This window comes from Paramisgurnus dabryanus, chromosome 8 (assembly GCF_030506205.2).
Source record: "Paramisgurnus dabryanus chromosome 8, PD_genome_1.1, whole genome shotgun sequence".
Classification (NCBI taxonomy): Eukaryota; Metazoa; Chordata; class Actinopteri; order Cypriniformes; family Cobitidae; genus Paramisgurnus; species Paramisgurnus dabryanus.
In genome coordinates this window covers 25,126,298-25,138,881 of record NC_133344.1, presented here as the reverse complement: position 1 = coordinate 25,138,881, position 12,584 = coordinate 25,126,298, and the positions used below count along the sequence as shown (strand labels likewise).

At 38.0% G+C, this 12,584-nt stretch overlaps 1 protein-coding gene across 1 annotated transcript in view; it reads left to right on the top strand.

The window, feature by feature from the left end:
- The window catches only part of grik4 (glutamate receptor, ionotropic, kainate 4), a 381,199-nt gene that overhangs the window by 256,785 nt on the left and 111,830 nt on the right, over window positions 1-12,584 (top strand). Inside the window, exon 6 of the mRNA XM_065281202.2 lies at window positions 2,382-2,547. Coding sequence (XP_065137274.1) covers window positions 2,382-2,547 — 166 coding nt within the window. The remainder of the gene's footprint in view (window positions 1-2,381; window positions 2,548-12,584) is intronic.

Below are 12,584 nucleotides of genomic sequence, written 5' to 3'. Positions count from 1 at the left end.
GCTCCCTGTATTGTAAAATGCACCTGGCCTGTATCTTAATGGGCTACAGTTGCACGGGGGGGTTGTACAGATGAGTTGTTGTCCAGAGCCTAGTGTTGAAAATATAGCAAAGCATCTTCCCAGCTCCAGGAAGGTCAGAGGCTTGTGCAAGTTTCACCATTGCAGCAAGCCTATTACCATCATCCCTGCAAACCTCTGTCTCGAAGAATCCCGAGTGCTGGAGAACTCATGTGCCCCATCTATCCAGGCTGGTGGGGACTCCATTACATCCTGATGGAAAACGATGGAAAACCAATCGGGAATACAAGTCCATGCGCGAACGCTGCATGGTCACATGGCCAGGTGCAGACAGGCAATCTGCTGTGATGAAGAGGCCCTATCCAACTCGCCTTCGTCCTCTAGCATCCCCTTCAAGCCCCGCTGAGCCTAGCACTTACCCACTTCCATGAACCCAGACACACCCACACATCAGCACACATCAAATTAGAAAGCAACCAACACTGAGGTCTCCAGGGGTGGAGGGATGCAATGCGGCTTGGGATTTGTTTGATACAAGTGTATTATTTCTCCTAACTTCAACCACATGTCAAAGGTGATCCAGGTGTCCTCTGTGTGAATACACAAATCTCACTTGTCCTTTATTGGGTAACTGGGTCAGGATGGTCAACAACTGACTAGTTAATTAATGAAAGAAGAAAATGTATTTATCTAGTTTGTGGGTAACAATTACACAAATAAAAAAGTAACTGTAAGTAGGATTTTAAGTGTTTTATTAATCAAAATCAATGTCTTTGTAAGCTTAGAATTTCTTCCCTTTACTTACATTGAACGGGTAAGTCCAAGGAGGCTTCCATGTCGTTCCGCTGTATTAATAAACTGTAATAGCAGAGAGGGACAAAAAGCACTAGCCTACCAACGTGTTTCCACAACACGTTTTTTATTCAGAACAGGTGAACCAGCTAAAACGGACAAGGAGATTCGATAACGACTACCGTAGTTGCAACACGCATTTGAAAAAGCGAGTCGCTAGAGAGCACTATTCCTTTGAATGCAAATACAATTTCACCACTAAATGGGGGTAAATTCTACTTACTGTATCTTTAATTTAGCATTAGCTAAAAGAAGCTAACAATTAGCAATATATTTTACAGCATTTATTGATCTTATAATGTTAGTTAAATGGGATTTTTTTCAAGACTTTTTAAGATGTCAAATAAATCTTTGTTGTCCCCAGAGTACATATGTGAAGATTTAGCTCAAAATATCATATAGATAATTTATTATAACATGTTAAAATTGCTTTTTTGTAGGTGTGAGCACAAATGTGCCGTTTTTGGGTGTGTCCTTTTAAATGCAAATGAGTTGATCTCTGGAATAAATGGCAGTGCTGTGGTTGGATAATGCAGATTAAGGGGCGGTATTATCCCCTTCTGACATCACAGGGGAGCCAAATTTCAATGAGCTATTTTTTTACATGCTTACAGAGAATGGTTTACCAAAACTAAGTTACTGGGTTGATCTTTTTCAAATTTTCTACGTTGATAGAAGCACCGGGGGCCCAATTATAGCACTGAAACATGGAAAAAGTCAGACTTTAATGCCAAAAAAATGTTCATGTTAGTTTATTGTGCATTACCTGATGATGTAACTAAAGTAGTGAACAGATGATAACAAATTAAACTTTATTGATAAAAGGTTCCCAGTTTTTATCCGAAGGTTCCAGCTGGTTTTGAACATGTTTCTCGAATAAACACTTCCAAACGGATTTGATCTAACCAACTAGTAATTCCTGCAGCACAGAGATTAACTGATTTATAAAAATGCATCCTTTTGCATGTCATTACTCATGTCAAGCCAATGCTTTCTCTATTGTCTCTAGATTTCAAAAACATTAAAGGAACAGTATGTAGGATTGTGGCCAAAACTGGTATTGCAATCACAAAACTTGTGGCTAAAACTGGTACTGCAATCACACAGCTGTGGCCAATACACAAAATGACAACATAAACATCAGTTGAGGGCTGCAACTCCACTTTTTAAATGACAATATCCTGGCCAGACCACTGTTGTCAGTGATATAATTATTTGAAATGAAAATGATTTCTTAATGTCTAGTGACATATCAGGGCCATTTTATGATTAATTGATATAAATTTCTTACATACTGTTCCTTTAAATTAACCTGAAAAAAGCCTATTTTATTGTTAACTACATTCAAAGAGGGTTTTTTTTAAGGGTTTTATTAGTTTTACACGTAACATAGATAAATATTCTGATGAGAATGCAAAGATTCTGTCTCGCCACCATTCGAGACTCACATGCATCACAGTGCTGGAAACAAAGTCCCGATTCTCTCTCTTCTGATCTGTGTTTCTATACAGGTGCCGTATGTAAAGGTGGCTCCAGAGGACATACTGAAAGTGCAGTTTCCACGCTTTACTACGCTGGACCTCAGGCCCACCAACACAGACGTCAGCATGGCCGTAGCAGGGCTTCTAACATTTTTCAACAGCAGCATGTCGTGTCTCATTTGTGCTCAGGCCGATTGTGAGTATCGCATTTTGCTGTTGTTAAGCTAATTCTAATATCTACACCCTGACCCTACATAAGACGTTATTGAGTCCCATAATAAACTGTTTGCTGACTGTAGGTGGTGGGTTTGTACATGTTTGTGCCTAATCCATGTTATTTCAGTAAGATTTGGCAAATCTGAATATTTTTGTACAAAGGACCATATATATTATCGTTGTCACAGATTTGTTTATTTAATTAGTAACCAATTTTATTGAATGTATTTAATGTAATTTTCCAAACTTCTAAATCTAAAAATCTACATTGCCTTAATAAATCTATATGAAGTGTTGCTCACCAGATCCATAAACTCAAAATTCAACATATTTTTATCCACATACGTTTTAATTACACGTTCTGCTTCACTTGTTCCTGAACATGAAGAACAGCCAGCATCTGTCGAGCATCAGATGTCTTCATATATATTTTGTTACAGCTGCTTGCTGTATACAGAGAACCACCTCATAAACTTAAATGGGCATACACTTTTCCATTATGCCTCTGTAAACATAGATTCAAGTCAAAAACAGATACCGAGTTTTTCATTCCAATTATTTAGCTTTTTAAAACCTCCCATCTCCACAGCTTCATGACAGTGACATTTATTCCAATAAATAACCCATGCTCCTGTACTGTGTTGCACTGTTAGATCATTCTGAATGTGGTGATCATCCCTTTCTTTCCATCTGTGTCCTTCAGGCATTCATCATCTGTGCCGTCCCATTCGTTCACCATCAAACACACCCCACCACTAATGTCAGCCCTATCTGCTGAGACAGAGATGCTCATGGAAATGAATGCCCGAAGGTTTAGATCAAACCTTCTCTGGTGAAAGAAAAGGCAATTGATGGACAACCCCTCGCAAAGTCTCCCTATTAGACGTGCATTGGGTTCAACCTGGCGAGGGATTAAAGTTTAGCATTTCGGCATCCCATCACGGAGCGAGGATGCTGCAAATTACCCAGAAGTTCCAAACAAAGTCACATTGGCCCTTCAGACAGTGGGTACCTTTCCCCGTAATCAGCTTAAGGCCTTGAAGTGAAACGGCTATAATTCCCACTAAGACGTCACAGAGGGTTGAGGGTTGTAGGGAGATGGCGAGCTTCCAATGTGGGTTTGCCAACAGGTTCAGAAGTGTGTTAAGCCAATAAGAAATTTTCACATTAAGGAATTGGGTTGTCAGTCAATGAATTCATTGATATGTTAATTAACTAGTAATCAGTTGATTATGTGACCCAGTCTGTGAAAACCAAGCTTAAGTCATTTTGTGACTTATTGTTGTCTACATAAAAGAACATTCTGTGAAAATATAACCTTGATTTCTTTAAAATTGACTAAGGCCATGTCAAAGATTAAATTTAAAGTGAAATCAATGATTGAAATCACATTTTGATGCTCCTAATCATGAGGCTTTCATAGACATGGGAAAAGCAAAAGCTTTCAATGTAAGAGTATCAGTGTATTGTTTGTTTAACATACATATGATTTTACTGGGTGTGCCTCATACATCCTGAAAAGTGAAGTCGTAGTACAGTACAAGTCATAAACCCTGCCCTCTCCATGCAAACTGACTCGGTTTTAAAATAAAAAATAATTTACACTTCCAATAAAATGTTCCGAAAGATGGTTTACGTCCTTTAAGATAGTTGTTAACACGCAGATACATCTTCAATTGTTCATTTTTTGTGATAAGTTTCATTTTATGACAGCTTCTCTGAGCGGACTCTTGGATCTTCGAGGGAACTATTTGATTTCTGTGTTATTTCACACTAACAAAATGAGTTGTTTTTAACATACTTATTTTAGCAAGCCAGTCAAATGAGATGTTTAAGGAGCGGAAGTTTGTGCATCAGGGCGGAAGTTTGATACCACGGCTCCGGGCTCAACGGACAATTCCTTCTGCGCACGCCCTGGCTCCAACCTGACGTTTTTGCCAGTAGTTGCCGCCATCTTAGACTCCTCTGTATTCAGGAGAGAGTATTAGCGTAATGTACGCACTTTTCTTAGTGACGTATGACAAATTCGGAGGGCGGGGGCACAGAGCAGCAGCAGAGTAGACTCCGTAGGCTGCGTAAGCTCTCATCCTGAATGCGGACGCAACTAAGATGGCGGCGCTACCGCAAGGTATTTATTTACGTTAATAACGTTTTAAATATGGATATTTCTACAACAACACCGCGCGGATTACCCTCAGAAGACCTTTGTTTATCATCCTGGAGCCAGCAAAAAACACTTGCTTCGCAATGCACTGAATGATAGGGCCATAAGTTTGTCTGTATGTCTGAGGTAAGCTTAAAGAAATTTTAAATGTAAGTGCTTCGTGCCATGAGTAATTAAGAACCAGGCTAAAAGAAGTTCAGCTTTGGATCTTTCTTTATTGTCAATATCTGATGTTTGATCTGAGCCGGACAGCTAAAAACTGACAGCTTGGATTTTAGTACCCTATAAAATTTTACTGCCATACTAACACTAATCAAATGTTTTCCTTTGTGGAGTAACTTTCTATGAGATAAATTTATATGGACAGGAAAATTATATTGTTAATCGGCTAATAATAGACCCAATTTGTCCCTAAAGATTTTTTTATTTACAGCAGCAATGTCACAAACTTACAATAAGTTTTGACATAAAACTGGCAGATCTCTGTACCGCTGTAATTTGTATTTTGAAAATGTCCAAGCAATGCTTAATAAATACTACAGGAATGTGCTTTATTTAATTTGTCATATCCATTTCTAGTTAGCATGTTTAAAAATTACTGCAAAAATAATTTTCTTAATAAGTATGTTTGTCCATGTAGTGAAAATTTGATACCCAAATTGGAGTCAGGTACTTGAGGGCAAAATTGAATAAGTAATTTTAAATTGCATTCACATTTATGTTTTTTTTCCCTTAAAATAAAAACATGCACTATTTTCCTAAATGCATAAAGCCATACAGTTAATCAAATAATATGACTTGTTAAAGAAAGGTGTGCTACTGCTTATCTGAGCCAACAGACTCAAAACGTCAATTAAAACCATAAAAGTATAAAAAAGTGACCCAAGCTGTGTCTATGGACCTGAATATCCTAAAAAAAAACACCCAATAACTGCTCTGTCACTGTAGGAAGATTTCTGAGTGAAGCAACACTTAAAAATGTTATGTTAATGAGATGGATAGGCCTGAAATGTTGCAAAAACCTTAATCAAAACTGGGATTAATGAGGTCAGTTTTACGCTTAAGTTGTTCTCATTAAACCAGTATGTAAAATGCTGTAAGCTAATTAATTGTCTGCTTGACAAAATTGTTTGCAAAGTTAAGAGGAAATAATTTGATGATAATTTCATGCTTGAACAGCTGCCATCAGTGATGCTTTTAATGAAATGTATTATTTGTCAATAAAAAAGTGACACTACGGTGACGGTTCACATTCAGGATGTTGCGCTTGTAGTGGCCTTGTGTTTGTAGAGCTGGAACAAACATATACAGTACGCACCATTGAATAACTCATCTTCTCAATGGTAGGTCTGGAGGCTGGGGCCCATTGTGGGAAATAGACGCTTCAGCTTTCGCTGGCATATGTTACCGCAGAGTGGGCGTCTGAGCAGACCGCTCGATAGGAAGTGCTGAGAGCCATGGCCACCGTCCTTCAATTCGAGGAGTTCGATACATTTCGGTGGAACCCAGAATGACTCTTGGCGCTGGCGCAGCAATGGCCTCGCTCATCTGTGCCTATGCGTTTGCTTGTCATTTTCTGTTTATTTTTTCTCTCACGTCCCCTCTCACAGGATGTGCGGCTCTCATTAATCACTTAGAGAGCTGACAGCTTAATAGAGCATGGCTTGCTCATGAATACTTCACAGGCCTGACCTGTTGTGATGACACCGGACAAAAAGGACAGTTATTTATTTCACTAACCTACAGTGCTGAGTGTCGGGTGGCCATTGTATGCAGGTTTGGTCTTTTGGGAGGTAGAGTCATCTATCTAGATCTTTATGTCCTGTGATATAGTTGTTTAGATGGTTTGCGGTGTAAAACGATTTTGAATCATTTTCTTTATTATTTTATCAAATAAATTCAGTTAAATTTCAGTAAAAATATGTTAACACCTTAAAAACAAGATGTATTTACTAACCCATGGTTTCCTATACAGAATATATATATTTGAGTCTGTTTGAGTCTGAAACGGAGATTGCAGGCCAGAGCTTGACATTTTTGCGATCATAAAAAACACCTGCAAGGCCTGAAAGAGATCAAGCATCAGCCAAGTAAGAAAAAGTTACTTAAAAGTAACTTAAAAGTAACGTAAGCATTATTTTTCATGAAAAGTAACTAAGTAACGCAATTAGTTACTTTTTGGGGAAGTAACTTGATATTGTAATGCATTACTTTTAAAAGTAACTTTCCCCAACATTGCTGATTCCCTTTTCCTTTTCATTTATTTATTCACATATTTATTACGGCTACATATAAGCCTATTATTGCATGCATTATACACATGCGACCTTTACTACTACATTGACTAACAATCTTAATAAGCCTAATATAATAATATAGCTTCAAGTACTGTAGCTTCAGTGCGCAAATGGGAAAAATAAGGGCAGTAGAGTTCAGCGACACAGGTGGTGTTTCCTTGGTTGATGTTTCAGCTGCGAGATTTTAAACATTCATTCCTTAAATGCAACTCAAACTATCTAGTAAGGTCACTGTCACTATTATCATGATGGGAAAAGAAGACACAAAAGTGAACTGCGAAGATAAATCAGACTTTATTAATGAAACTGAAACAAGGCTGCCGTCTGGCTCCAGGCTTTTGCAAAACGAAGTGACTAAAATAAGTTGAAGCACTGAATTAACTGGAAATATAGAAGCGCATTACTTTAAATGATAAGTTAAATGTTTGTTGCCCTGCTTTTTTGTTATCGGAGACGTAATTATTCTGGCATACTTGAAATCCTGCACTTCCTTGAAGATGGACTCGTATCAATTCGCCTACCAAGCCAACCGGTCCGTTGAGGATGCAATCAGCATAGCACTCCACCATACCCTGCAACATCTGGAATCACCAAACACCTATACACGTATCCTGTTCATAGACTTTAGTTCCGCTTTTAACACTATTAACCCATTTAAACTCTTTACCACACTTCTGGATATGAACATTGACCCTGCCATATGCTACTGGATAAGAAGCTTCCTATGGAATAGATCACAGAGGGTGAAAGTTAATAACATAACCTCAGACCCTCTCACCCTCAGCACAGGAGCTCCTCAGGGCTGTGTTCTTTCGCCTTGGCTCTTTTCCCTTTATACTTCAGATTTTAGATCCATGGACACTTCAGTGAAAATAATAAAGTATGCGGACGACACAACCATTGTAGGCCTCATCTCAGACAATGATGAAACACAGTACCGCATGGTGGTGGACCAAGCTGTAAATTGGTGTTCGAACAATGACCTCCAGCTCAACACAGCCAAAACCCAGGAACTCATTGTTGATTTTAGACGTGGGCCATTTCCTAAAACACCAATACAAATAAATGGCAATTCAATCACCATCACTGACTCTTTTAAATTCCTAGGAACACACATTAGCAATAACCTGAAGTGGACAACTAACACTAATCAAATCATTGCAAAGGCTCAACAAAGACTTTACTTTCTCAGACAGCTCAAAAAATACCGGGTCAGACATCAGCTCCTTGTTCTGTTCTATTCCGCAATCATCGAGTCCATCATTACATCATCAATAACAGTATGGTATGGTAGTACAGACAGCCAAACAAAGAAAAAACTACAGCAGACTGTCAACAAAGCATCGAAGATCATAGGGAAACCACTGTCTTCAGTTGATTCCCTCTATACATATCGGACTGTAAAGCGGGCAAAGAAAATCATCAATGACCCCTCACATCCAGCGAACCACCTTTTTCAGCTCCTTCCCTCAGGGAGGCGCTACAGGTCACTCTCTACCAAGACCAAACGCTTCACAAACAGCTTTTTCCCCATAGCCATCAGGACTCTGAACTACTCTCTTTAATGTTTTTTTTTTTTTTTTTTTTTTTTTTTTTTTTTTTTTTTTTTTTTTTTTTTTTTCATACAATATGCATGGTCATGTACCCACTGTATCTTGTATTGTTATATGTTGTGAAGTGTACTGTCTATTGTTGTTTGTAATGTATGATGATGTAGAGCTTAAACACACTGTACCGAAAACAAATTCCACCGGCATTGTCGTGTGGCTAAATAAACAAATCTAATCTAATCTAATCTAAATGTGAAGAGAAATATAATAAGGTTTATTATAATGTCTCACATAAAAAGAAGAGAAACTGTTGTTGCTTTATGAACAGTAGGCCTGATTACCAATTTTTTTAGAATAATGAACCAAATGTTGGGAAAGTGATAAATTTGATCGTTTTATTTTATGTGTATCATTCAGGGCTCGAAATTGCGACTGTTTTGGTCGCATATTCGACCGAAATTTAATCTGTGCGACCTTAAAATATATTTGGGATCATTTTTGCGACTGCCTATTTTGTTGTGGTGTGACTTGATTTAGATTCTGTATGCTGTGTGTTGTTCCAGGTTCAGCGTTCTCTCCAACACTACATAACCAATCAAATTTCACCATTAAGTTTTTGCGTTTAATGAAGAGCGCAGATTGGCTAATATGAATGTTAATCATTCGTTGTTGCCGTTCTACATTGGTACGCAAAGCGCGAAAATGTGGGGAAAAAAACGAACCGCGAGCATGAAGAGAACGAGCCGCCTACAGCCAATGTTACTACTGTATTAATTCATAACGATGGTCCGGATTTAAAAGCAACCTCACCACCGGAAAATAAGGCTTAATGTTAAACCTTTCGGAGAGAGTGGCTTAAAGATTACGAGTGGCTCAGCTATGAAAATGACTCGATGTTACTGTGTTTACTGTAAATCCTGTGAAACAGAGGTTGTTGGTAAAACGACCTTGTTTAAACATGGCGAAAGTGCCAAAAACACAAGAAGTGTCGTGACAGATGTGTTCATTATTGATGGAGACACTGACCTGTCTATCAAATAGTGTTTGATAGTGTATATGTGCGCATCCTGCTTGAGGGACATTCGACAAACCTTGTATTCCATGTTAAGGTGGAACACGACAATGCTGATGGTATGTTTTTAAAAACATTGCCTATTTAGTAGTAATAGCATCCTGGTAATGCAGTTTTCAATACCAATATATATTAGCCTTCTATATTAGGGTCACTTTTGTAATGTCACAATTAATCAGTGTTTTACGTGTTTGCTAGATTTTCTATTGTAATCATAATTATGTTACCTGTATTGTTAAATTATTATTGCTGCTATATTATTTAAACAACGTTTGGGTATTAATTTAGGAATCTATGCAGCAAAAAAGACCAAATTTCAAATCCTGGCCATTGGATTTGTTAAGCCCAGTTGTGGTGTTTAATTTTTAATAAAATAAATCTATTAATTTATATATTGTAGTTGTGGTGCTTCATAATTTTTGGATGAGTGCGCATACATTTTTGCTGGTGCTCCTAACTCTTTAAAGTTGGGAGCACCAGTGCTACCAAATAAAAGTTAATTTTGAGCCCTCTCTTGGCATTGATGATGCTTTCTGGTTTGTCACTCTCTGCGCTGTCTGTGGTCATGGATGGTTTTTTTGATCTCTATGTTGCCTGTCTGACCCCGCACCTGCTCTTATCTTTGGATTGTCCCCTGTTCTTACTGGACTCCCCCAATAGTGGACTGACTTGAGCTCGTCTCGTATTCCTGCTGCAGTTATTAGCCCCCGGAGGGCAGCCTGATGTTCAGTTTTCTTAATAAAGTCTGATTTATCTTTGCAGTTCGCTTTGATGATAATAGTGACAGCGATATTACTAAGCTTGTGTTAGCTGCATTTGACGAATGAAATGAATGTTTAAAAAAACCAGGCAGGCTGAAACATCAAGAAAAAGCCACCTAGGTTCGCTGAATTCCACTGCGCATTGTAGGCTCGTTTTTGCACGTTAAAGCCATTCACCTGAAATTAAGTATTGTTGCAGTCATTGGATAAGTTCAGTTACACGTTATTAACGAAATTGTTATATCAAAGTATATGACTGAATTTAGCTCTCCAATAATGCTTTAATTTATGTCTGTTAAGAAAACTAAGGGTGTTTTGGACAAAAATTAGGTTGGTTTTAACCAATGGTTGAGTAACAACAACCCATTATAGGTTTTTATATAACCCTTTATCTATTAAGGTTTTTTATTATGGAAGGTTTGCATTTTTTTTTTTTTTTTACAAAAAAGCCAATAACAATTCAATACTTATAAAGCTGTTACAATATCAAGCTATCATAAATAGACAACACTATCGGCCAAATTTATTTTAAGTATTGTTTATTTTGTTTTATTCATTTTTTATTTTACTGGAAAGACAGAAGTATAGAGGCAGAAAGAGAGTTTGTATAACCTTAAGGCAATATTTGTGGCTGCTGAATTATGATATTATCATATGTGTAACACAATATCAATAATCATGGTCTTTTTGCACTGGTATATTGTGAAATCCCTAGTCTTTACTTATATGACAAGAAACCATGCAATTACACTTAAAAAAAACTTCTGGACATTGGTTGCACATAATTAAATTAATGTTTCTTTAAGAAAACCTAATTTAAAGTTAATTTAATTTTAAGAAAACTATTCAATCATGTTGAACTGGTAATTAAATAGCTAGCTGCAACTAGGCTACGAGAAGCATCAACAAATGTCGCTCTGTCGCAGTGGTGGTGAGGTGAAGGGTCAAATGTCATATCATTGTTGCATGTGTAATGGTAATGTAGACATACAAATATTGCACGTATTTTCATTTGCGGAATTTCACACTACTACCCGCCCGAGTTAATTATCCGCCCGCATCCCTCCCTGTGAATTTTAGAAATGTCACAATCCACCCGTTTTTATGCGGGTACCCGACTCAGGACTCTGCTGTATGTATACATCCTCTCCATTTTGATCCATAAAGTTTTACTCTCTCTATCTATTTTTGATTGCAAGAATGTGCCCATATAAACCCCCAAGATCAAGGTCATGTGTTTCTGCCACCAGCCTTATTAAACAAGGGCTTCCTCAAGACCAATTAGTGGACTACTATGCTTTTAAAATGGGTAGTTTCACATATCCCTATGTAACCCTTCTTAAGACGAGGTGCTATTCCAGTCTGGCTGCACAGGGCGAGTACAGCAGTATAGTGAGGTACAGTAAAGACTCATTAGTGAACGAAATTAACCAAACTCTACTCGGCAGTCTGGAGACTCTCTGTGTTCATCAGGATTTACTCAAATTATTTTCCACAAGGTCACGCAGACTATCAGACTTTGAAGCTTGTCCTCTTGAACTTCAAGATCTCATGGTTTTAATTGAAAGGAACTGAGCTTTGGTACCAGAGCAAGCATGCCAAGGCAAATACACACACATCAAAGAGGGTTTCCCACCTGTCGCCTTTCCCGTGAATGTCCGCTAGGAACAGCAACTGCTTGTTTGCCCGACATTTTTCACACTGCTTTGAAGAGATCTGTAATTAAAGATGATTAAGTGAGAGACTTCAGTGTACGTCCCACAGAGAGGAGAACCGAAACGTGCCTTGTAGTGGGATGATGTAATCCACCTCCTTTTCAAGAAGGCTTTTAAATGTGAAGATGATACTGCAAAATCAAACACAAAGCCCCTTAAGTCAAAAAGAAAGATGGCCTCTCTGGAAAAGGGCACTCGGTACAAACCCGGACATTTGGAACGTCTTCTTTCCCCGAATGTGTTGATTTCTCAACTTTCTGCTTTGTCCGGGAAGACATTAATTTAATGTGATAAGGAGTGTAATGGGATTCTGACATGCATTGTTAGTGGAGAAGCTTTTAACTGCAGCTCAGCTTATTCTTTTTTCCAGTATAATGAGAAGAAGGAAGCAGAGGAATAGTCTGACTGAAATTCATTTTAACAGTAACCGATATAAAAGGTTTACTGAACTTCTCATC